This window comes from Saccopteryx leptura, chromosome 11 (genome assembly GCF_036850995.1).
Source record: "Saccopteryx leptura isolate mSacLep1 chromosome 11, mSacLep1_pri_phased_curated, whole genome shotgun sequence".
Taxonomy (NCBI): Eukaryota; Metazoa; Chordata; class Mammalia; order Chiroptera; family Emballonuridae; genus Saccopteryx; species Saccopteryx leptura.
In genome coordinates this window covers 46,272,275-46,297,587 of record NC_089513.1, presented here as the reverse complement: position 1 = coordinate 46,297,587, position 25,313 = coordinate 46,272,275, and the positions used below count along the sequence as shown (strand labels likewise).

General features: G+C 41.2%; 2 protein-coding genes and 1 non-coding gene across 3 annotated transcripts in view; all 3 read right to left on the bottom strand.

The window, feature by feature from the left end:
* ESCO1 (establishment of sister chromatid cohesion N-acetyltransferase 1) overlaps positions 1 to 25,313 on the bottom strand; it is a 249,260-nt gene that overhangs the window by 152,645 nt on the left and 71,302 nt on the right. The gene's annotated exons all lie outside the window — the stretch shown is intronic.
* ABHD3 (abhydrolase domain containing 3, phospholipase) overlaps positions 1 to 25,313 on the bottom strand; it is a 94,454-nt gene that overhangs the window by 2,931 nt on the left and 66,210 nt on the right. Inside the window, exons 6-9 of the mRNA XM_066352301.1 lie at positions 10,319 to 10,431; positions 5,136 to 5,309; positions 2,438 to 2,486; positions 2,193 to 2,358 (exon numbers count right to left, since the gene is read on the bottom strand). Of these exons, the coding sequence (XP_066208398.1) occupies positions 2,193 to 2,358; positions 2,438 to 2,486; positions 5,136 to 5,309; positions 10,319 to 10,431 (502 nt within the window). The remainder of the gene's footprint in view (positions 1 to 2,192; positions 2,359 to 2,437; positions 2,487 to 5,135; positions 5,310 to 10,318; positions 10,432 to 25,313) is intronic.
* Positions 24,191 to 24,266, bottom strand: TRNAS-GCU (transfer RNA serine (anticodon GCU)). The gene has a single exon. It is a non-coding gene; the product is annotated as a tRNA-Ser (tRNA).

The window sequence follows — 25,313 nt, the reverse complement described above, 5'->3', positions numbered from 1 at the left end:
GAAGGAGGGGGGTGGAGAAGCAAATGGGCGCTTCTCCTATGTGCCCTGGCCGGGAATCGAACCCGGGTCCCCCGCACGCCAGGCCGACGCTTTACCGCTGAGCCAACCGGCCAGGGCTAGAAACTATATTATTAACTATATGTATAATATGTACTGTGTTAGAGTGTCATTTTGTGTCATTTTGGTAGGTGGTGTGCCCCAGGATTTTGTAAATGTAAAAAATGTGCTGCGGCTCAAAAAAGGTTGAAAATCACTGCTTTAAAGGATATGAATTAAAGCTGTCCCTGCCACCGCCCCTGCTTAGAGTTCAAACACTGAAAATATTTAGAGTTAAGATCTACAGCAGATCCCAACCTGGCATGAAAAGTGTTTTGATTTTAGGTATGCTAAATCTTATCCCTCTAACCAAGATAACATGGTTGATGCAATAATTAGACTTTTATGTCTTGGACAGAGTCCTAGAGGTAAATGAGCTAACTAAAGGTCAGATCTCCCCACCCCGCACCCTTCTAAGGAAAGCAAAGAAGCTGTCATATTGTAAGGAGAAATGAGCCCTTCTAAGAGAGAGCTACAGCTGTGCCTAAAATTGTCTGTTTGGAAGATAATGCTTTGCTTTAAATTTGACCTCTCATAATACTCCTAAATCAAGGCCTAGCAAGTTAAGTTTTTGTCTACAAGGGGCCCTACACTGACATCCTTAGCAAACCATACCTAAAAATGAACATCTATCTTGGGATCAGGTGTGAGAGCTTCAGGGAAGAGGCAAGAGAAATTGCAGATACTATTTTTGTTTTTCTTTTTCACCTTTCATTAGGGCTTAGATTTAGGATGCATCATTTGCTTGTAATGGCATTATGAAGAGCCCCAACTTTACATTCTGAATACACTCAGAAATTTCTAACATTGAAAGTTACAGTCACATCAGAAGAACAAAAGGCTGTCCACATTGAGTCATGTGAAAGACGCTGGCTGCCTTCCTTCTCAGAATGCAGACAATTGTCCACTATTTCAATGTTGCGAGACTGTTTTAAGGGCTTGGGAAAGAATAGGACATAATGAGTTTAAACTTCAATCAGATGGGTCAGGTTAAATGCTGGAAAATTTTTGTTGGTAGGAGAAGGGTTGGTGAAATATAAAAATAGATGGAGAAATACCAGACTTCCTTAATTCCATGCTATAGGTTAAACAATTACCATGTAATTCAACTGATAATAAAGTTTACAGTTTCATTTTCTGATTCGTGGTCAAAGGCCAAAGGTTCCAGTCATCTGATGTTATCTGTGATTAATCATAAATCACACAACAAAATATTATCCCCTGGAGAGATGATAGATGATTTTTTTAACATACTTTGGGGAATTCTTTAAAAATTTGACAATACATATGTGTTGTTTGTAGTCAGAAGAATTTTTAAAATAAAGTAATTGGGAGAAATGTTTTAAAAGTATTTAGGGGAAAACAGCGAGAAAAATATAAAAAGCTTTGTGAAATATCATTGAAAAACTTAGAGGTCAAGTCTACTGAATCTTAGAATAGTATGATTACTGTACTTCTAATCATCTTATATTGTTTCAATGTATGAACATATGCATATATATTGGATATATATCATTGCTACCAAATTCCATGCTTCTTGAATTAAGAAAGCAAGGAAGATAATTTGGGTATAATTTTCTTATATATAGTAGCTAGAGAAAAAAACACTGTTTCCTTCAAATATGACTTTAGCATCTAAATGTACTATACTCATTAAGATATTCAAGAACACCATGTTATAAAGTCTCAAGTTCTCTTCCAGGTTAAAAGGGGAGAGATGTTCCAAAGCTTTCTGTATAGGAAAGAACCTCAGGAAAAAACAGGCAAGTGATGACAATGTACTCTTGAAGCAAAGAGACTGTAATATACACTGTCCAAAGAATAGTATATTTGATAAGAAAAGGTTATAAAAATGAGAACAAGCAAAATATTGAAAGTCATAATTTGTTCTCACACTCACCTAGATAAGGGTGTATGACAACATTTAAAGTGATCTGATACATTTAGTTACTAAATTATGAGTATGTATTTTTTGTTTGTCATGGTGGAAACCATTATAAGACTAATATTTTATTTATTACTGTATTTTGTTAAAAAGAACAATATTTTAAAACAGTTAACTCATGTGAAAATGTATATAAAGATGTGAATTTTACCATGACTGGGTGAAAAAACGTCATCCACAGAATTCAGACACAGCACCGGAATCCCTACTGATTTCAGTCTACGATTTGGACTGGCATCAGTATAATAATCTTCAATTGTTCGGTATCCAAACATGACTGAAGTGAATCGTTTATCAAATTCTCTGATGGATTTAGCCTGGAAAACCAAAACAGGTTATAACTTCTCTTGGGATCAAAAGAGAATAGAAAAGTATTACATAAAGTTTTTCTCCTACCTTCATAACATGATCCATGTCTATTTGTTTTACAAACATATGCCGGTGCCTGGAACATAAGAATTTCAAAAGTAAAAACGTAAGGTCATTCCCATCTCATACATCTAAAATACATAATAATACATAACTAAGGCCCAGCACAGAGTACTAAGTTGGTACTCAATAAATAGTTACTTAATCAGACATAGCAGGAATACATTGATATTTGTCCCAAAGACTTTTTTTAAGTGAGATTAGGGGAGATACAGAGACAGACTCCCATATGTGCCCTGACGAGGATCCACCTGGCAGCCCCTGTGTGGGGCTGATGCTCTGCCCATTTGGGGCTATGTTCACAACTGAGCTAATTTTAGCACCTGAGGTGGAGGCTCCATAAAGCCATTCTCAGCACCTGGGGCCGATGTGCTCGAGCTATGGCTGCAGGAGGAGAAGTGAGAGAGAGAGATAGAGAGAGAAGGGGAGGGGTGGAGAAGCAGATGATTGTCTCTCCTGTGTGCTCTGCCTGGGAATTGAACCTGGTACTTCCACATGTCAAGCTAACGCTCTATCACTGAGCCAACTGGCCAGGGCTTGACTTTTAAAAATTTTTATTTATTGATTTTATTGAAGGGGGATGACAAATTTCAACTCATAGTTACTTCACTTTAGTTGTTCATTGATTGCTATTCATATGTGCCTTGATTGGGCAAGCCCAGGGTTTCAAACCAGCAACCTCAGTGCTCCAGGTCAAGGTTCTATCCACTGTGCCATCACAGGCCAGACTTAACTAACTTTTATTTGGAGTTTATATTTATATTTGTCAATTTATTTAAAAATGCACGGTAGCTTGACACTGGTGGTGCAGTGGGTAGAGCATTGACCTGGGACACTGAGGACCCAGGTTTGAAACCCTGAAGTTGCTAGCTTGAGTGTGGCATTATCAACATGATCCCAAGGTCACTGGCTTGAGCTCAAAGGTCACTGGCTTGAGCAAGGGGTCACTGGCTCAGCTTGAGCCACTGCAGCCCCCTTGCCACCCCTATCAAGGCATGTATGAGAAGCAATCAATGAACAACTAAAGTGACACAACTATGAGTTGATACTTCTCATTTCTCTCCTCCCTTTCTCTCTCCCATCCCATGGCTCAAATAAACTTTAAAAAAAAAAAGCATGGTAAGTCATCAAAAAATATACAGAAACATATCTATGTTCTTTGCTACCATATGTTTAACTGTTAGAAGATACATAAACAATTCCCCCCCCCCCAAATAATTCAAAGACAGTATTTTGATAATGTTAAGCATGGAGTGAGGAGGTAGTTCTGAGAATATTCAAGTGAACTGCATTCTTCTAAATCTCTAAAACATACTATGGTTGTAAGCACATACTTAAGAAAACATACCCTTCAGTACTGAAAACACATAATACATTCTCTACCACCTAGGAGAGAATTAGGTACTGATAATATCAGCAACAAGTAGAAAACCCAGGGAAATAGCTTTCAATGTTACTCAACACACTCAACACTAATGTTTTTAGTCTTTGAGAACATATTTTTTAAATTGAGTTTACTGGGGTGACATTGGTTAATAAAATTACCTGGGTTTCAGGTGTACAATTCTATAACACATCATCAGTATACTGCACCCTGTGTTAAGTCTGCTTCCATCACCATTTACCCCTCTTTACCCTCCTCTACCTCCCCCACCCCCTTTTCCCACCTGAATCACCATACTGGTGTGTGTCTATGAGCTTTTGTGTCTTTATTTATTCCCTTCACCTTTTTCACCCACTCCTCAACCTCCATCCCCTCTGACAGCTGTCAGTCTGTTCTATCTATGAGTCTGTTTCTATTTTGTTCATTAGCAGCTCAAGTGACTATCAATATATGAGTAGATAAAAAAAAAGCTTTGGGCCTGACCAGGTGGTGGCGCAGTGGATAGAGCGTCGAACTGGGATGCGGAGGACCCAGGTTTGAGACCCCAAGGTCACCAGCTTGAGTGCGGGCTTATCTGGTTTGAGCAAGGCTCACCAGCTTGGACCCACGGTCGCTGGCTAGAGCAAGGGGTTACTCGGTCTGCTGTAGCCCCACGGTCAAGGCACGTATGAGAAAGCAATCAATTAACAACTAAGGTGTCGCAACGAAAAACTAATGATTGATGCTTCTCATCTCTCTCCGTTCCTGTCTGTCTGTCCCTCTCTCTGACTCTCTCTCTGTCTCTGTTAAAAAAAAAAAAAAAAAAGCTTTGGTGCATTTATACAATGGAATACTACTTGGCAGTAAAAAAGAAGAAACTCTTACCTTTTGCAAGAGCATGGATGGACCTGGAGATTATTATGCTAAGTGAAATAAGCCAGTCAGAGAAAGACAAATACCATATGATTTCACGTATATGTGGAATGTTTTAGAATAATTTAGAACAGTGACAAACAATGATCTTCAAAGTGCTTCCCTACTGTAGGGGGTTGTACAGGATAATCCACTGGGGTACAGAAAGAAAACATTAGAACTTTTATCTATATTTTCAGTTTACACTTAATACACTTAATATCTTTTACTTTTGCATACATTTCTAATACAAAGAATTTCTGGTGGAGTAGTAAATGCATGTAATGTAACATAAATATATATATACACCATGCTTTGCTTTAAAAGTTTTTATTGTTGGCATATGTAATCCAAAAATTTTGTAGATACTGGGTTTTAAAGATGACTCACTTATTAACTGAAGACTGGAGGCAAGTTGTCAAATAATAATTAAAAAGCAGCCAATTCAGTGGTTTCTCCAATGACTCTGAGCACGCAAAAGTATTCCAGCCAACTGAAAAAGTTGCAGCTGCCTTCAGAGGAGTTTTTGGCCCGATTTTGCCCAAGTAATTTAAAAGTAGCATTCTGAAATGAGGAGAAATAGGAAACTCAGTGATGAATTTGTAGTATCATTCAAGACATCCCATTTCTAACTATGGACTTTACAAACTATGGAGAAGAAAAATATAAACCAGTGTTTAAGTACTTAATCTTGGAAAAGCACGCAAGTATCATTATTCTTTCATTACTTTCATATACTTGTTTACCTTGCAGTCGACTGTATAGTAAGTGGGACAAAGCATTTAGTTATTGCTTATATTTGCATCCTTTATGAGGTAAGCATGAAGAACTCCACTGTAAGAGTGGGTTTCTTTTTTTCAAAATGATATTGGGGATTTATTAAAATTTTGCAAATTCCTGCACCCCAGCCTCCAGTTGGATGTTTAATTTAGTATGTGAGGGGTGTTTCAGGCAAACCTTTTCTATAAATGGCTACATAAAATGTTTTGGGGTTGAGGAGACCCTATAATCTATGTTGCAACTACTTAACTCTGCAATTGTAGCTTGAAAGCAGCCATAGACAATACACAAATATGTGGATATGGCCACGCTCCAATAAAAAAAAAAACATTTAAAATAGACACTGAAATCTGAAATTGATATAATTTTTACATGTCATGATAAAATATTATTCTTTTGATTTTTTTTTCAACCATTTAAAAATATAATAATCATTCTTAGTTCTTAGACCGTTCAGAAACAGCTGGCCAGGTTTGGTCTGTAGGCTATGGTTTTCCAACCCTTGGAATAGATGGAGAAGCATAGAAGGAGTGGTTTTCAAATGTGGCTTCACATTGGAATAACCTGGGAGTTTTTAAAACTATTACCAGTGTCTCCTGACCAGGCAATGGCACAGTGGATAGACTGTTGGACTGGGATACGGAAGGATCCAGGTTCGAGACCCCGAGGTCGCCAGCTTGAGCACGGGCTGAACTGTTTTAAGCAAAAGCTCACCAGCTTGGACCCAAGGTCACTGGCTCGAGCAAGGGGTTACTCGGTCTGCTGAAGGCTCGTGGTCAAGGCACATATGAGAAAGCAATCAGTGAACAACTAAGGTGTTGCAATGAAAAACTGATGATTGATGCTTCTCATCTCTCTTCGTTCCTGTCTGTCTGTCCCTGTCTATCCCTCTCTCTGACTTTCTCTCTGTCTCTGTAAAAAAATAAAATAAAAAATCTATTACCAGTGTCTGGGTCTCACCCCCAGAGATTCTAAAGAATCAGTCTGGGTGGAATTCTGGTTGTCTATACATCCTTGTACCAGATAGCAAATCTTTAGAGGGCTCCCTAGTCTAGAGTTAGACTTTCAGAGCCATGACAGAGCATTTGACCCTTAAAGGAACTAGTTTTTTCCTTCCTGTTATTTATTCTTATCTCTTATCACATATTTTCCTCCTTTGTTTTTGTTCTATCAGTTTTTCTGATTCTCTCCTAGTTCTATTTTGGTAAAAGGGATAAGAATGGAGTTTAATGTAATACCAATGTCAGAAATCTAAATCTAAGTTTAACATTGCCATCCAAGAGAAAGGAGGATATCGTAAATCCTGCTTCTCATTGCCGTATTTTCTGTTCTTTATTTCTCCAATTGTCTAGGTTCTGAAATAGGATAAATGGGCAAAAATTCTCACTCATTTTTCCAACCCAAATGGCTTGCAGAGTGAATGTTATGAGGTTTTAGATTAAAAAAAATGGAGGTTTCATTTTGGAAAATGACTATAATGACTCTTTGTATATAGTACTGCAGTTCACTAAGCCGTTTAAAGGATTAATGCCTACTCTTCTACAAAAGGGTTCATTCTATGATCCTATTCTTTGGTTGAAGGTCAGAGATTTCTGGGAGGCTGGTATAATGGACAAACTGGCATGGTGGAAGGGAAGCCGTCATGGAGCTATGTCTAAGTAGCTGGTTATTACTCAGGAGCAAAATAATGTCCAGCTATTACCTCAAAGAGCATCATTTTACTTCAACAGAAAGAAAAAGGACTTCATTTTCTCTTTCTCTCTCTCTCTCTCTCTCTCTCTCTCACACACACACACACACACACACACACATACACACACACACACACACACAGGAGGCAAAAGAAAGAAAGAATCCATGGATTAAGAGATTTAAAAGAGGCCTTGGCCGGTTAGCTCAGCGGTAGAGCATCGGCCTGGCATGCAGGAGTCCTGGGTTCGATTTCCAGCCAGGGCACACAGGAGAGGCGTCCATCTGCTTCTCCACCCCTCCCCCTCTCCTTCCTCTCTGTCTCTCTCTTCCCTTCCCGCAGCCAAGGCTCCATTGGAGCAAAGATGGCCTGGGCGCTGAGGATGGCTCTGTGGCCTCTGCCTCAGGCGCTAGAGTGGCTCTGGATGCAACAGAGCAACGCCCCAGATGGGCAGAGCATCGCCCCCTGGTGGGCATGCCGGGTGGATCCCGGTCGGGCGCATGCGGGAGTCTGTCTGACTGCCTCCCTGTTTCCAGCTTTGGAAAAATGAAAAAAAAAAAAAAAAGAGATTTAAAAGACATATCAATTGCAATTTTTGGACTGTGTCTGGCTCCTGAGTCAAACTGTAAATATCAGCCAACCAACCAACAAACTGACAATTGGGGAAATGTGACACTGATTAAATATTTGATAATATTTAAGAATTATTGTTAGTTTTGTTCAGGTATGACAACAGTATTGAGTGTTTGTTTTTTAAAGAGACTCTGCCTTTTAGAGATATTTACTGAAATATTTATAAACAATGTCTGAGATTAATTTTAAAATAATCAGCATTGGGAGAGATGGGGAGTGATACTGATAATAAAGACTATCCCTGCCTGACCAGTGGTGGTGCAGTGGATAAAGTGTCAACCTGGAACCCAGAGGTTGCCAGTTCAAAACCCAGGGCTTGCCTGGTTAAGGCACATATGAGAGTTGATGCTTCCTGCTCCTACCCCCTCCTCTCTTTTTTTCTCTCTCCTCTCTCTAAAATTAATAAATAAAATCTTTTTTAAAAAAAGACTGTCCCTAAGTTGATGATTAGCTAGGTCAGGGGTCCCCAAACTACGGCCCGCGGGCCACATGCGGCCCCCTGAGGCCATTTATCCGGCCCCCTCCGCACTTCTGGAAGGGGCACCTCTTTCATTGGTGGTCAGTGAGAGGAGCATAGTTCCCATTGAAATACTGGTCAGTTTGTTGATTCAAATTTACTTGTTCTTTATTTTAAATATTGTATTTGTTCCCGTTTTGTTTTTTTTACTTTAAAATAAGATATGTGCAGTGTGCATAGGGATTTGTTCATAGATTATTTTATAGTCCGGCCCTCCAATGGTTTGAGGGACAGTGAACTGGCCCCCTGTGTAAAAAGTTTGGGGACCCCTGAGGTGATGAGTATATATGGGGGATCATTATACTCTTCTCTTTACTTTTACATATATGTAAGTTTCTATACATTTCTTAAAGCTAATTTACCAATTCATTGGGAGGCTAGAATTTGACAGGGTCTAGAGAAGCGTGGGATCCTTGGCTAAACCTTGGTTCAAAGATTCTGCTTCACTCCAGGCATCGCAGGCTCGGGGATCACCCTCATCTGGAAGTTGCAGGGGCGGGGGTGGCGGGTACGAGGCATAAAGATCTTGGACATTCACTTCTGTCTGTTACACTCCAAAAGAAAAAAGTGTCACTCTGTAAAACACATCCGCGGGGTAAACCGACCTGGGAACGTGTCACAGTGCTAAGCAACTAGAAAGGGTGCTGCCTTTGAACAGTTTGTGAGACATTAATATTCAACCAGCTGCAAAGGCGAATGGTCAGGTTCGCCTTCAGGCACTGAGGCTTCAGTGTGACATGAATAGGCATTTCCCAGGAGCTTCTGAATAGAGAAGCTGGGCCTGTTTATGCAAGGTCTGACTTTTAAAAAGTGAGGACTTTAGAAGATTAAGGAGAAAAAGTTAGTGGCACCCTGTCCTTTTAGGTCCATATTATAGGACAAAGAAAACGAAAGGAAAATACTGTCCATTTAAGCACAACTCAGAAATTCTGCTGGGTTTTCTGCATTGATTCAGGTTTCTTCCTTTAGTAGGTCAAGTCAGACCTTCCATGCTAATGTAAGAAACGTATTCTTTTCCTCTTAGTTTATGTTTATCAGATTCTTTAAAAGGTGGCTAAAGCCTATTTTTCAGAGTCTATCACTTGTAAAAGCTGTTCATTTTCAAATAAATATGCTCTTAAGAAGACCTGAAAATTGAAATGACAGTTAAGTCAATTACAAAATTAAGAAAAATATTTTATATCTCGTGTGTTTGTTGATTTTAAAAAATAGTTTTTGGACAATGGGGTAGGAAGTCTAAAATGCCAGATAATAAAAATTTTGGAGTTTATTAAATTCAGTATCACCAGAACAAAAAATAGAAATGTTACTAGTAGAAATGAATCTAAATATATACATGACATAAAATTTCCAAAAATTCCTCAATGTAATTGTAAGCAACACAAATTATAATAATATGGCTTAAAAAAAACAGCTGGAATAGGGAGTTAACAACAAAATTTTACAGTTTTTAGGAGAGCATTCCAAACCAAACAAACAAATGAAACCATCACCTAAGGAAAAAGTTTCTGAAGGCCTCTTCAATGGGGAGACCAATCAGTGATTACGTCTACGATCAGAGTGATAAAAGTCATACTACAAGTTCAGCTGCCTAAGTGGTCCAGGAGAACACAGTTACAGGGCCAGCTGGGAGTACATCAAGGAATCTGAAGGCCAATATGGCAGCCACCAAGTGATGGAAATCGACTTCATGGGGTTTAGACAAGCCTTTGTGCTCACAAAACCCCCAGTACTTCAAGGAGGTCCTTCTATCCTTTTCACTGCAGAGATCAGTAGGCAAGGAAAATATTAAAATTCATCTGAACTAATTCTTTCATTCATTCAACTTGTGGCAAAATATGATAAAAATAATCAAACATTGATATGAAAATGTCTATGTAGATAATAGTCCTCTGAAAGAAGTAGCTGGTAAGACCATTTCCCTCAGACACTGTAGGAAGAAAAAAACCTTACCCTCCCATTGAAATTCCCGCTGCCAGGAAAGGAGCAGAAGGGTACAGCCTGTGCACGTGGTGAATGACTGTCTCCAGATCTTCAGTGTTGGCGCAACAGTAAGTCCTTGGCGTCTGTAAGCAGTAACAAGTACAGCACAACATGTGAAATTGTGAGGTTCATGATTTGTATAATGGAGAAAAGTAGAGCAAGTCATAAATACGGGGAAATAACCTTTGTTTGCACATATTATGAATGATAAAAATTTCTTATTTCTCTATCTTGCAGTACACATATATGTTATTTCAAGTCGATGCTATTCAAGTTGGCACTAACAAAGACTTTGTGCAAGGGAGGCTTGACAGAGATGGGCAAGACCAAAGCAAACACCTAAAATTAAATGGATACATAGTATTACACGGTGTGTTCCCGACTAAACAAGAACAGAGTCAATACAGGAAGAACAAGTGGAGGATTACACTTTTTTTTTTCTTTACAGAGACAGAGAGAGAGAGAGAGAGTCAGAGAGAGGGATAGACAAGGACAGACAGACAGGAATGAAGAGAGATGAGAAGCATCAATCATTAGTTTTTCATTGCGCGTTGCAACACCTTAGTTGTTCATCGACTGCCCTCTCATATGTGCCTTGACCGCGGGCCTTCAGCAGACCGAGTAACCCCTTGCTTGAGCCAGCGACCTTGGGCTCAAGCTGGTGAGCTTTTTTGCTCAAACCAGATGAGCCCGCACTCAAGCTGGTGATCTCAGGGTCTCGAACCTGGGTCTTCCGCATCCCAGTCCGATGCTCAATCCACTGCGCCACTGCCTGGTCAGGCGGATTACACTTTTTAATAGAAAAAACAACAACCATGTATGCCTGACAAAGTAGTTCTTTATTTAAAAAAAAACAAACAAACAAGCAAGCAAACAAAATGGCTTTCCAATAATGTCACAAAAAAATTAATTTGTGGCTCATTTCTAACTGGAGAACTGTTTTCTCTATCTAAAGTGCTGTCTACCAATGAAGGAGTGTGGTATTTCTGACACAGCCTTCACTCTAAATAAAGCAATACATAGTCTGATCTATTAATTAAATATTTTTTTAAGTGAGAGGAGGAGAGACAGTGAGATGGACTCGTGCATGTGCCCCAGCCGGGATCCACGCAGCAACCCCCATCTGGAGCCGATGCATCGACCAAGCTATCCTCAGCGCCTGAGGCTAACACTCAAACCAACTGAGCTATCCTTGGCGGCCAGGACTGATGCTTGAACCAATCGATCCGCTGGCTGCAGGAGCGGAAGAGGGAGAGAAGCAGGAGATAATGGGGGAGAGATGCAGATGGTCACTTCTCCTGTGCCCAGACCAGGAGGAATCAAATTCGGGATGTCCAAATGCCAGGCCGATGCTCTATTCACTGAGCAAACCAGCCAGGGCCAAATGTTTCTTTTTAAAATAATAGATACATATTGCCCCAGCTGTACCACACTAAAACAGACACTTAAAATGTTAAAATATTTAAAGCTGATTATGCTTCAATATCTAATGCATTCAAACAAATCGTTTTCATGTGAACTTCATCAACAAAGGCTCTGTTTCTAGTAGAAAATCTTCACAGATGTGGTAGGAGAGGGCAATCCTGTCTGTAGAACATGTGTGAATGTGTGCATGAATAAAGTTTATGTGAGATAAAAATTTAATAACAAGGAGAGGAATCTGGTAACATTACTCTAATAAAAATACTGAAATCAGTTATCTGCACCACCAGATTACAGTATTACAATAAACCATGATTACAGTAAACCATGATCACAATATGAAGGCATGTCATCCACCATTCAATCACTAATGAGTAGCCTAAAAAAATTACAATTTTCAATATAATCCTTCCATTTAAACTCAAGGCTAATGATTGCCTAGAATCATCTCTTTGAGATCTACAAACATGGAATTCTTCAAAGGATAAATGTTAACCTAACAGTATTTACAATGACTAACATTTATTGAATAATTAAATTTTGTGTCTGCAAAACCACAAGGGAGATCCTATTATCATATTTATTTTATAAATAGGAGATTGAGTTCAGAGAGGTTAAATAACTCCTATAAAATCTGAACAGCTAAGTCAAGCTACTTTTAAAAATACTGTGTGATTAAGTGCATTTGAGTGACATAAATTCAATGTAAAATCTAAATAGAACAATATCTACTACCATGCTCATTCATAGTGACCTGAAAATTTGCCACAAAAATTCAGGTGAAAAAAATCATTTTTAGTTGGCAATTTTATTACATGCGAACTTCTTCACACTATATAGCTTTAAAATTTCTGAACTGTTCATGTACAAGTCACCAAAATGTACTCGTTACACAAGTTTTAAATGAACTATGTGTGCACATGTATGTACACACACACACACATACACACAACCACACACAGAGTTAGGGTACAAGAAAAACGGCCTATAGAAAATTATTAGGATCAGAAAACCTGAGTACCAGGACGAACTATAGATAGCACCTGTTTCCTTATTAATACATGATAAAATTGAGGCTCAGCAACTTAAGTAATTTGCCAAAAGTCACAAGGTAGCAGAGCCTGGGTTATAAGCCTGAAATAAATAAACCAATTAAAAATATATAAACTCATTCTTACAAAAAACTGGGATTTTATGAGGTATTTAGTAAACAAATAATATCTGGTACCCTCAGATAATGGCACTTATTTTTCCCTAAGTGTTTTTCTCTAAACCAGGGGTCCCCAAACTACGGCCCCGCGGGCCGCATGTGGCCCCCTGAGGTCATTTATCCGGCCCCCACCGCACTTCTGGAAGGGGCACCTCTTTCATTGGTGGTCAGTGAGAGGAGCATAGTTCCCATTGAAATACTGGTCAGTTTGTTGATTTAAATTTACTTGTTCTTTATTTAAAATATTGTATTTGTTCCTGTTCTGTTTTTTTTACTTTAAAATAAGATATGTGCAATGTGCATAGGGATTTGTTCGTAGTTTTTTTTATAGTCCGGCCCTCCAATGGTTTGAGGGACAGTGAACTGGCCCCCTGTGTAAAAAGTTTGGGGACCCCTGCTCTAAACAGATTACAATAAAATTGAAATTGATAATGCCAGTGCTGGTCACAGCCGCCAGACGCGGAAACCCAGCAGACGCAGGGCACCTCCAGCATCCCCGACTTCCTGCGGGCTGCTCCCTCGGCTTCCGTTAAGGCACTCTCCTGTTTCCCTCCCGCTCTGCCTTCCTATTTCCTGCCCAGTTCCTGTCATTCTTCACACAACTCCAAATGTGGATATTCACTTCCAAAAGTTTTGTCTTAGGCCTGAATCTGCTGCTCTGGTTAATACGCAATTCCTGAAGATCTGTATCTTCATCTCAGAAGGGCCTTTCCTGTACAAGGATGTGAGAGCCAGCAGCTCCTATGGGAGGTAATACCAGGAAGCACCAGTAGGGGAGTGGTGAGGTGAGTCAGGAAGGGTAGATAGTCAATAGAGAACATGTTACCAAAGCAGTATGTGGCTTTGGGCCACTGGGACTCAGTCCTCTTGGGGCACTTTGGGAGACTGTGTTGAATATGGCTCAAAATTATCCCAAACAAGTGGCAGGTCCCTTCAGCCATTTGGTTGAAAGCTGTTCCTGGATGAAGTTCCTTGGCACTTCTGGTTTGCCCTGAGCACAGATCCAGAAGGCTCCAGTAGCTAGAGAAGGCCCATAGTCGGAGATGGGAGCGCTTGCAGGCAGAAGCAATAGGCAGGCATGCATAGGAATGGTAAGTGCTGAGGTAAGGCTGTGGCAAGGGTATGGCACCAACTGTCTCTGCTACCAGGCTTTTTCCCTTCTCACTGGGACCACTGTGATAACCTCTTAATTAGTTAACTCCTGGCCTTTCCTGAAAATCATCCAAAATCGTATCTCTTATGCACTGTCAGATTAATCTTTCTACAGAACAGTTCCAGCTTTAATTATGACAGCATTTCTGTTTAAGAGTCTTTATTAGCGGCCCTGGCCGGTTGGCTCAGCGGTAGAGCGTCGGCCTGGTGTGCGGGGGACCCAGGTTCGATTCCCGGCCAGGGCACATAGGAGAAGCGCCCATTTGCTTCTCCACCCACCCCCCTCCTTCCTCTCTGTCTCTCTCTTCCCCTCCCGCAGCCAAGGCTCCATTGGAGCAAAGATGGCCCGGGCGCTGGGGATGGCTCCTTGGCCTCTGCCCCAGGCGCTAGAGTGGCTCTGGTCGCAGCAGAGCGACACCCCGGAGGGGCAAAGCATCGCCCCCTGGTGGGCAGAGCATCGCCCCTGGTGGGCGTGCCGGGTGGATCCCAGTCGGGCGCATGCGGGAGTCTGTCTGACTGTCTCTCCCCGTTTCCAGCTTCAGAAAAATACAAAAAAAAAAAAAAAAAAAAAAGAGTCTTTATTAGCTTTCCAGCTGAATTAAGGACAAATTCCTCTGCCAAGTGTTCAAGGTGTTTAACAATGTGTCAAAGCAAACTTTCCACCTCTTTATTTTACTATTTCTCCATACGTATGGATTCGGGCCAATGGGACAGTGTAGTTCTTTTGACTACTAGAATTCTTAATCTCCTTGCCACTTGTGTAAACTTCCTCTGTCAAGTATCCTCCTCTGTCAACTCTGTTGAAATTATGCTTTGAATAAATGTCAGGCAAAAGGTAAGGCGTGGCTTTACCTTGGTCTTGGTCTCCAAGACCTCACAGCTTTTCCCATTGTCCTTGCTAGCCTGCTCCTGGCCTTACTATCTCTGTGAGTCTTTCTCTATTACTACTGATATTTTATCTCTACCTCTCTCTGACAGTCAATTAATACTTATCAAATCGCACTGAAACACACTGGCCGAAACATGAGAAGATCTGATTAGAACTTCTGACGTGCAAAGCTTTGCGGTTATATCACACGATGTCTTGCTACTTGATGGGCTCCAACAGGACATAACATATGCCTGCTTTCTTCACAGGATTTGAGTCCCCTTAAAGAAAGGATTCAGCAAGGACACACAGCAAAGACGCTGAGGGGGACAATACATTGAATTGGTAGGCCTGGCAGGACTACTAACGCAACCAGCCACTATCCTATGGCAGTAATTCCTGTCTTTCCGTGCTTCCGGACCAGAGGTGGAGTATCTTACACCTAATCAGGAACGGGGTAAAGGAAGACCTGGCAGGATTCAGCTGGGTGGTGAAAACTCCTTTTAGAGAGAGATTGAAAATGGGAAATCTGGAAAAATGCAGAAAATCTAAAACATAGATAACTTTTCAGCAGATGTCTGGGCATAAAAATTTTATGAGTTAGAATAATATGACAATAAGTATAACCCTCATTATTCAAATTGTTCAACTGAAACTATGATGAGAGAGAAACAACAGTAATTTGCTTAATGGCTATAGTGGTTAGTTTAAAAAATAGCATTGAAAAGAATCATGAAATAATATCTATATATCTATCTATCTATCTATCTATCTATCTATATATATATATATATTTTTTTTTTTTTTTCATTTTTCTGAAGCTGGAAACAGGGAGAGACAGTCAGACAGACTCCCGCATGCGCCCGACCGGGATCCACCCGGCACACCCACCATGGGGTGATGCTCTGCCCACCAGGGGGCAATGCTCTGCCCATCCTGGGCGTCGCCATGTTGCGACCAGAGCCACTCTAGCACCTGAGGCAGAGGCCACAGAGCCATCCCCAGCGCCCGGGCCATCTTTACTCCAATGGAGCCTTAGCTGCGGAGGGGAAGAGAGAGACAGAGAGGAAAGCGCGGTGGAGGGGTGGAGAAGCAAATGGGCGCTTCTCCTGTGTGCCCTGGCCGGGAATGCAACCCGGATCCTCCGCACGCTAGGCCGACGCTCTACCGCTGAGCCAACCGGCCAGGGCCTATTTTTTTTTTTTTTAACGAGAGAAAGAGAGACAGGGACAAACAGACAGGAACTGAGAGAGATAAGAAGCATCAACTCATTGTTGTATCACTTTAGTTGTTCATTGATTGCTTCTCATATGTGCCTTGACTGGGGGACTCCAGCTGAGCCAGTGATACCTTACTAAAACCAGTGACCTTGGGACTCAAGCCAGCGACCATGGGGTCATGTCAATGATCCCATGCTCAAGTTGGTGACCCCGCACTCAAGCTGGTGACCCCGCGCTCAAGCTGGTGACCCCGTGCTCGAGCTGGTGAGCCTATGCTCAAGCTGGTGACCTTGAGGTTTCGAACCTGGGACCTCAGCATACTATGTCAACACTCTATCCACTGCACCACCATCTGGTCAAGCTAAAATTAATTCTTAATTATTCATACATAATAGATGAGAAAAGAATAAAGCATATATTTTCTATTTATTTATGAATAATATCTAATTTATCCTTAATCAACTTCTGAAAAGTAGACAAACTGATTTCTCTCTAACCTGAAAGAGAATTTTCTTGTCCTGGTTTAGAAGTAATTAAAAAAATATTTTTTTAATTTATTGATTTTAGCAAGAGAGGAATGGGGTGGAGGGAGAGAGACAGATAGAGACATCTATCTGTTCCTATATGTGCCCCAACTAGGGATCAAACTGGCAACTTCTGTGACTTGGGACAATGCTCTAACCAACCAAGCTATCAGGCCAGGGCAGTAGTCATTTGTTTTAGAGTGCAAATTTTACTTAAAAACTTTTTTTGGTCTAGAAATCAATTTAAATTCACACTCTTAATCAGGTAGCCTGACTTTCTCTAGCTATTCTGGGAGGAGGGTCATTTGCTAATCTTCAGTAGAAGTCATAACCCAGAGCTCTTCTCTTTTTTTTTATTTTTTTAATTTATTTTTATTTATTTTTATTTTTTGTATCTCTCTGAAGCTGGAAACGGGGAGAGACAGTCAGACAGAGAGACAGTCAGACAGACTCCCACATGCGCCCGACTGGGATCCACCCAGCACGCCCACCAGGGGTGATGCTTTGCCCACCAGGGGGCGATGCTCTGCCCCTCTGGGGCGTCGCTCTGCCGCGACCAGAGCCACTCCAGTGCCTGGGGCAGAGGCCAAGGAGCCATCCCCAGCGCCCGGGCCATCCTTGCTCCAATGGAGCCTCGGCTGTGGGAGGGGAAGAGAGAGACAGAGAGGAAGGAGGGGGGGGGTGGAGAAGCAAATGGGCACCTCTCCCATGTGCCCCGGCCAGGAATCGAACCCGGGTGCCCCGCACGCCAGGCCAACGCTCTACTGCTGAGCCAACCGGCCAGGGCCGGAGAGCTCTTCTCTTAATAGAGGATGAGGGGGTTTGCCACATAGTCAATACTGAATCAGGCCAGCTAGGATTTTCTTTTCTGTCCAGCAAAATTACAACTAAAAAAGTACTTCAATGTCTTTTAAAATATCATTTAAATTCATGTTATCATAATGTCTAATAATCACCAGATATTTACAATATTTCATTTTACAGTTATCCTCTCTCAAGTACTTAAAAATATGTACTCATATATGTGAAAAGATGTAAACACTGGGATTCTTATGTGGATATAGCCCCACTACCACCACCAAAAAAACAAAAATCCTTTTACAACAGCACTGATTATATTGTTTAACTGATACCTACAGTGTTTTTATTGTTTTCTTAAATATTTTATTTATTGATTTTTATTTTATTTTTAAATAAGACGAGGGAAGATAGAGAGACAGACTCTCACATGTGCCCCAACCAGGATCCAACTGGCTACCCCCATCTGGGGCTGATGCTTGAATAAGCCGAACTATCCTCAGTGCCTGAGGCCAACACTCAAACCAATTGAGGCACTGGTTGTGAGAAGGGAAGAGAGAGAGAAGGGAGAGAGAAAGGGGGAAGAGAAGCAGATGGTCACTTCTCATGTGTGGAGACTATTAAGACAAATTACAGATACTTTGACTCCCCACCAGACCAAATGAATCAGAATTTCTGGGGAGGGGTCCAGGGATCAGTATTTTTTTAAAGCTTCCCAAAGGATTCTAATATGCAGCCAGGGTTCTTGAAGAGAATAAAGAAACAGGGTGAGAGGGAGCCAAGAGAATAGGAGGCTGCAGTGACAAGAATGATAAAACTTATCTAGAAACTTGGAAAGAGGGAAATCTGGTTCTTCGGGGATTCCTTGCAGTGCATGGGAAAGTGCAATCAGTCTCACTTAACACGATCAATAGGTTCTTCATATTTCAGCAAAAAGGCATATAACATGACCAATATTAGGCTAATTAATACAGTTACTGTATTTCCCATGTATAAGACACACCTTAATTTTGGGGCCTGAAATTTGAAAAAAAAATGTATTACATAAAGCTATTAAACTCAAGTTTTATTTATCATAAAATTTCTACAACTCCTCATCTGTGCAAAAAAGCCAGAAATGCAAGTAAAAAAACTACAACCACTGTATAAGACGCACCCAGATTTTAGACCCCAAATTTTTCGAAGGGTGTGTCTTATACATGGAGAAATACGGTAAGCTCCTACGCATCTCATCAATGCTATAATGAAAACGACTTTGGACGATATGTTTTATTTGAGGACCTGATGTATTGTCAAACATCTCATACCTATAGGGTCATCTGGAACATATTAAGCTTTCAATAAGTGGTAGCTAGCTATTAAAGTCATGTTATTATTATTCCTAAAATTAATTATTGAATTAAATATTCTTTTTCTTTTATTTGAAAATTGTTTAAATACAGAGAATTATTAAATCCTTTGCGAAACCACCACTTATAACAGTTGTGATTATGGAACTGGACCCATCAATGCTAGGGGGAAATACTAAAAGATTCAATGCATTCATACCCACATCTGGCTGAGCTCCACCTTTCTGAGTTGTTCTGATCAGGGTGGAGGGAGGAGGAAGAGGTTATTTTGGGAGCATTTAGGAAAGGGAAGACTTACACGGGACCCGACTGATAGATACGTGAATTCCAAACTGCCTTCTTGATGTTCCGCTTATCTGTCAGACCTCACCCTTACTGGACTATCGCCCCTGAGACAGAGGAATTCCAGAAAGCTGATCAACCTGCCCCAAGAAGGAGCATTCCAGAAAGCTGAAATCCTAAAACTGTAAAAAGGAACATACCAGAACTTTTGCCTCAGTATCCCCTCAGGCTCTCCCAAACACTATATAATTCGCCCCTAGTCTGTAACCCGTGCTCTTCTCCCCGGAGAAGTGCCCGGCAGGATTCCTTTCTTCCTTTCAATAAAGCCTGTTACTCTGGTCTCTTTCGGACTCCCATGGATTCCAACACCAACAGTGTTCAGTAGGAAGGTTTTGTGTGTGGGAAAGGGAGTGCTTGAAGGTACTAGTCTGACAACTGGTTTTTGCCCTGGCTGGCCCTTTCCTGCATGTTCCTTCTCCCTCAGATCATGAAGGATTTCCTTAATCCCTTCTGAAAGCCTCCTTCAGAAAACAGGGTTCATGAGAGGAAAGAGCTCTACATCCTTCCCACCCATTAGCTTCCATGAAAAAGCGAAGGTGGAGAAGCTCAGTGAAAAACAAGAGCTGATTTCACTAGATCTGAGGCCTTAATTAACCACTCATGATCTAAGCTTGAGGCAAGAAGCTTCCGGTTGAAAACCCTCTTTATTTGAACCCCTGGATTTTCACCCTGACTTGACTTAAAACCAGTGCCGAAAGGTAGACATTCTACTGGACAGTGTGAGCTCCTGCCCTAAGCCCCACTGATCAGCTCTATGCCTGCCACTCCCGTTCTCCGGCGGCATCCTCATCTATAAAATGAGGTTTTAGGATTAGAGAGGATCTCTCGTCAAGATGAGATGAGGTGCTGATGTCAAAACATAAAAGAGCTTGCTGCTTCTCTCACCAAGAGAGTATTGCTATGAAGAAAAAAAAAAATCAGCTTACTTAAACAGTGTGCTTGGAACTGAAGTTCATTATATTCTAAACAGAATATAATGTCCCTCATCTTGTCCGGGACTGGTTTCAGATAGTTTGCGAAGTGGAAGTTTGTCAACACAAACACTTGGAGCAGAATGGCTTTAAAGTATCCTCCAGCACCTGCCCCCCCCTGTTGGCCCTCCTTTACCTGCTGAACCAGGCTTCCTGGAACTGGAAAGAGCCTGAGGGAAGCTTTTCTTGAAACAGCTTCACGAGACATGATTCACATACCAGAAACTTCACCCATTTAAAATGTACAATTCACCTGACCTGGGGTGGTGCAGTGGATAAAGCGTCGACCTGGAATGCTGAGGTTGCCGGTTTGAAAACCTGAGCTTGCCTGGTCAAGGCTGCTTCTCCCCCTCTTCTCTCTCTCTCTCTCCATCCCCCCGCCCCCCCAGCCTCTCTAAAATGAATGATTAAATAAATACGTAAAGTACAATTCATGGTTTTTAGTATAGTCAGAGTTGTTCAACGTCAACTACAATTTTAGAACATTTTCATCACCCCTGAAAGAAAACCCTTACCATTAATGGTCACTCTCCCTACCCTTCAGCAGCCACTAATCTCCTTTCTTACGGTGTCTGTAGATTTGCCTATTTTTAACATTTCATGCCAGTGGAATCATATAACGTGATCTTTTGTGACTGGCTTCCTTCACTTAGCATAATGTTTCCCAGGTTCATCCATCCATGTTGTAGCATGTATCAGTTTTCATTCCTTTTTTTTCCCTAGGTGAGAGGAGGGGAGATAGTGAGACAGATTCCCACATGCACCCCAACCGGGATCAACCTGGCAGCCCCATCTAGGGCTGATGCTGGAGTACTGAGCTATCCTCAGGGCCTGAGGCTGATGTGTTCTAACGAGCCATCCTCAGCGCCCAGGGCCATGCTTGAACCAATCAAGCCACTGGCTGTGGGAGGGGAAGAGGGAGAGGAGAGGAAGAGAGCGGGGGAGAAGCAGATGTTCACTTCTCCTGTGTGCTCTGACCTGGAATCAAACCTGGGACATCCATAAGCCAGGCCAATGTTCTATCTACTGAGCTACTGTCCAGAGCCCCTTTTTAAATGCTGAATAATATTCCATGATATGGACATGCAACATTTTATTTATTCATTTGTCCATTGATAGGCATCTGTGTTCTTTCTACTTTTTGGTTAATATAAATAATGCTGCTATAAATATATGTATACAAATTATTATATAAACATATATCTTCATTTCTCTTGGGTATATACCTAGGAGTAGAATTTCTGAGTAAAACAGTAACTCAGTGTTTACCGTTTGAGAAACTGCCATACTTTTTTATTTTTAGATTAAAATTTTTTTCAATTACAGTTGACATTCACTATTATATTAATTTCAAGTATACAGCATAGTGATTACACATTTATATAACTTAGGTAGTGATATTCTTCGATTAGTCTGGTATCTGCCTGGGGCCAGACTATTTTCCTAAGTGGCTAGGAGGCTTTTCTTACTGGGCCTAAGGACACAGAAGTCTGTATGACCCTATGACCAAAAGGAAGGGACACTGTTGTGGACTGTAAATGGCAGAAAGCCATTGTAGATTCGAGGCTTAGCAAAAGGCTAAGTTCTCCCCCCTTCACCTCCATATTTGCTATTATGCTGAGTACTTGCACCCACTTCACTTGCTTCCTTGGGTTGCTGGAAGCAATTTACATGCCCTTCCTCCGGGTCCCATTTTTTCTTGATGAGTATGTTTCCTTAATTCCGCACTGTTATTAGGAGCCGCGCTGGTCCGCGGCAGGACACCTACATACCTTTCAACAAACTCAATTTTGGCTAAGTTCTTTGTAAAGTATCATTCCTCAGGTAAGCTGGGAACATGACATTTCACAAAGTAATCCAAATGTTAGAGAGTTTGTGGATAACTTTCTGGATTCCTATCCCTGAAAACCAAACTGCAGAGAGCAAGAAAAGGTACCGACTATTCCAAGGACTCCAAGAACCCTGCAGGAATATCTGAGGATCAATCTACTGAGATGAGAACTATCTGTCTCCTATGGCTAACATGATGGCTTCTCATTTACTAGTGAGCAAGATTTTTGACTTTCCCTCAATGCTACAATGACTAATTGGAAATGAAGACAATGTGGTGGTGGGAATTTTCTACTTTACTGCTTTGTAGGAGCTGTAGTAACCCCTATAAATCCTAAAGTATATCACCAACATATTTCAGCAAAACTTTTACTTTTGCATTTTTCCCACTCCTAGGAGAACTGCTTACTCTAAATTCCATTTCACCTTTTCTAGCTCTTTTGGACTCATTTCAGTTAGAGTCAGTTCCTTCCTATTTGATCTTTGCTGATTCATCTGCTGTTCTTTTTTATGCCTAACCAAAGGTTTTACTTAATCTGAGTCTGGGCTACATTGAATCCTTTCTGGAACAAGGTGAGGTATAAATAAACACAGTGTTCCTCTGGTCTGAAACAGTAATTGTCCATAGCTCTAAGGCAGAAGGAAGAAGGGTTATCACGGGATCTAAATCTCAAAGCTAGCTCTAATAATCAATATAGTGATCTATTAGGGTACAAGAAGTATATATTAAATTATAACTAATTAAGTCCCTTAAATTTATTTTTTAAAGCAGTCTTTTTTTTTTTATTATAAAGGATATACTTATAATTACAGTGTGGTCATTTTATTTGTTATTCTTTCTTAAATTAGATCAGATTGGCCTCTTTGATATAGATGTTTGCTGGGGGTACTTGGTCATTAGAACTCAACCCAGTGCCCTGTATCAGAATCCAGAGACCAAGTTACTACTCTTATGCCCCCGTTTAGAATTCAGTGAATTATTTTAAATTTTTTAAAAAAGTTTATTTATATGAGATCCCTTTGTAAGAACTCAAAGTATTCTTAGAGATTTTTCAAAAATCCAATTAAAGTTAATGGCTAAAAGTTATTGGGTTGTTGTATTCATTCAAAGTAAGTTTTCAATTAACTTTAAATGCTGAGGGTAGAAGGTTTTTCCAACTTCCTCCTTCTCATTCATTGTGTTCTAAGATGTTTTCCTACCCTTTACTGTGGCTCTACAAGCTGTCCCTAAGCAACCTCAGTCACTGCTGAGTTCCAGTTCCACCTGGACACCACAATGTTTCTTTCCGTAGCCTGTACATCACTCCTGAGTGCCAGCGTGGTGTGGTGTATCTAACCATTTACTAGAAATTTCCACCTGGATGATCTAAAAGTACCCTTGCCTGACCTGTGGTGGTACACTGGATAAAGTGTCAACCTGGAATGCTGAGGTTGCCAGTTTGAAACCCTAGGCTTGCCTGGTCAAGGTACAAATGGGAGTTGACACTTCCAGCTCCTCCACCTTCTCTCTCTCTGTTTCTCTCTCTCTCTCTCTCCCTCTCTCTATTATTTCTAATATGAATAAAGTCTTTTTAAAAAGCAAAAAAATAAAGATAACCATAAAAAAATAAAGTAAAATAAAAGCACCCTCAACATCTAAAACTGAATTTATTTTTGTTATTCCAAGCTCTCATAAATTTCCTATTTCAGCAAATATCAGTGCCTTTTATCAGTCTGCTAAGATAGAAATGTTAACTCAACTCCCACATAATTAATTATCTTTCTATCCCTAAATATCCCTCATTTTTGTTCTCTCCTCTTCCTGCCTCTTACTTCTGCTTTCAAACTCTGCATAGGTCTATAGTAACTATTTCCTTTTTTTCTTTTTTTTTTTCATTTTTCTGAAGCTGGAAACAGGGAGGCAGTCAGACAGACTCCCGCATGCGCCCGACTGGGATCCACCCGGCATGCCCACCAGGGGGCGATGCTCTGCCTCCCTGGGGCGTCGCTCTGTTGCATCCAGAGTCATTCTAGCGCCTGAGGCAGAGGCCACAGAGCCATCCTCAGCGCCTGGGCAATCTTTGCTCCAATGGAGCCTCGGCTGCGGGAGGAGAAGAGAGAGACAGAGAGGAAGGAGAGGGGGAGGGGTGGAGAAGCAGATGGGCGCTTCTCTTGTGTGCCCTGGCTGGGAATCGAACCCGGGACTCCTGCACAGCAGGCTGACGTTCTACCGCTGAGCCAACCAGCCAGGGCCAGTAACTATTTTCTAACTGGCCTCCCAGCCTCCAGGCCCCTAGCCCTCCATTTCTTTTCTTTTTTTTTCCATTTCTTTTTTATACACTGCTTTAAGTTCTCTTTCTAAGACATGACCATGATCAAATTATTTTAAATGTCAATTATACCTCAATGAAGCTAAAAACAAATATATTTTTTATGTCTATGGTTTGATAACAGGTTCCTGGGGATCCTATACATGTCTCTTCAAAAGTTGTTCCTACCCCTTCTAGAAGAATTCCCACTACTTCCTAAATAACGGGAGTATAGTATAATGGTCAAGAACATAAGCACATAATCAGACTACCTGGGTCGTCTGGCTCTGAATTTCTTGGCTGGCTAGGCCAAGGTTTGTTTTTTGTGATAGAGACAGAGAGAGGGACAGACAGGGACAGAGACAGACTGGAAGGGTGATAGATGAGAGGCATCAATTCTTTGTTGAGGTATTTTAGTTGTTCACTTGACTGCTTTCTCATATGTGCCTTGATGGGGGCGGAGGGGCCACAGCAGAGCAAGTGACCCTTGCTCAAGCCAGTGACCTTTGGCTCAAGCCAGTGACCATGGGGTCACATTTATGATCCCACGCTCAAGCCGGTGACCCCACGCTCAAGCCGGTGAGCCTGCACTCAAGCCAGTGATCTCAGGGTTGGACCTCAGTCTGATGCTCTATCCACTGCACCACTGCCTGGTCAGGCTAGGGCAAGTTCTTAACATATTTGTGTCTTTTTATCTTCCTCTGGAAAATGGGGGTGATGGTGGCTATGTTTAAATAAATCATTGGGTTGTTTCTCTTGTTGAATATGAAGCATGTAAAGACATAGCTGATATATTCTAAGGAGTCAATAACATTAGATAAAATGATCATCATTATCCCTTTGGAAGTATGTACCTGTTATTCCATGCTCCTTATTATATTGCTCTTTACGCTGATAGAGAGCTCTTTAGGCTTTTTTATCCCCTTCCCTGGTTCAATACCATGGCCTTTAAGATCCACCTCAAGCCTGACCTGTGGTGGCGCAATGGATA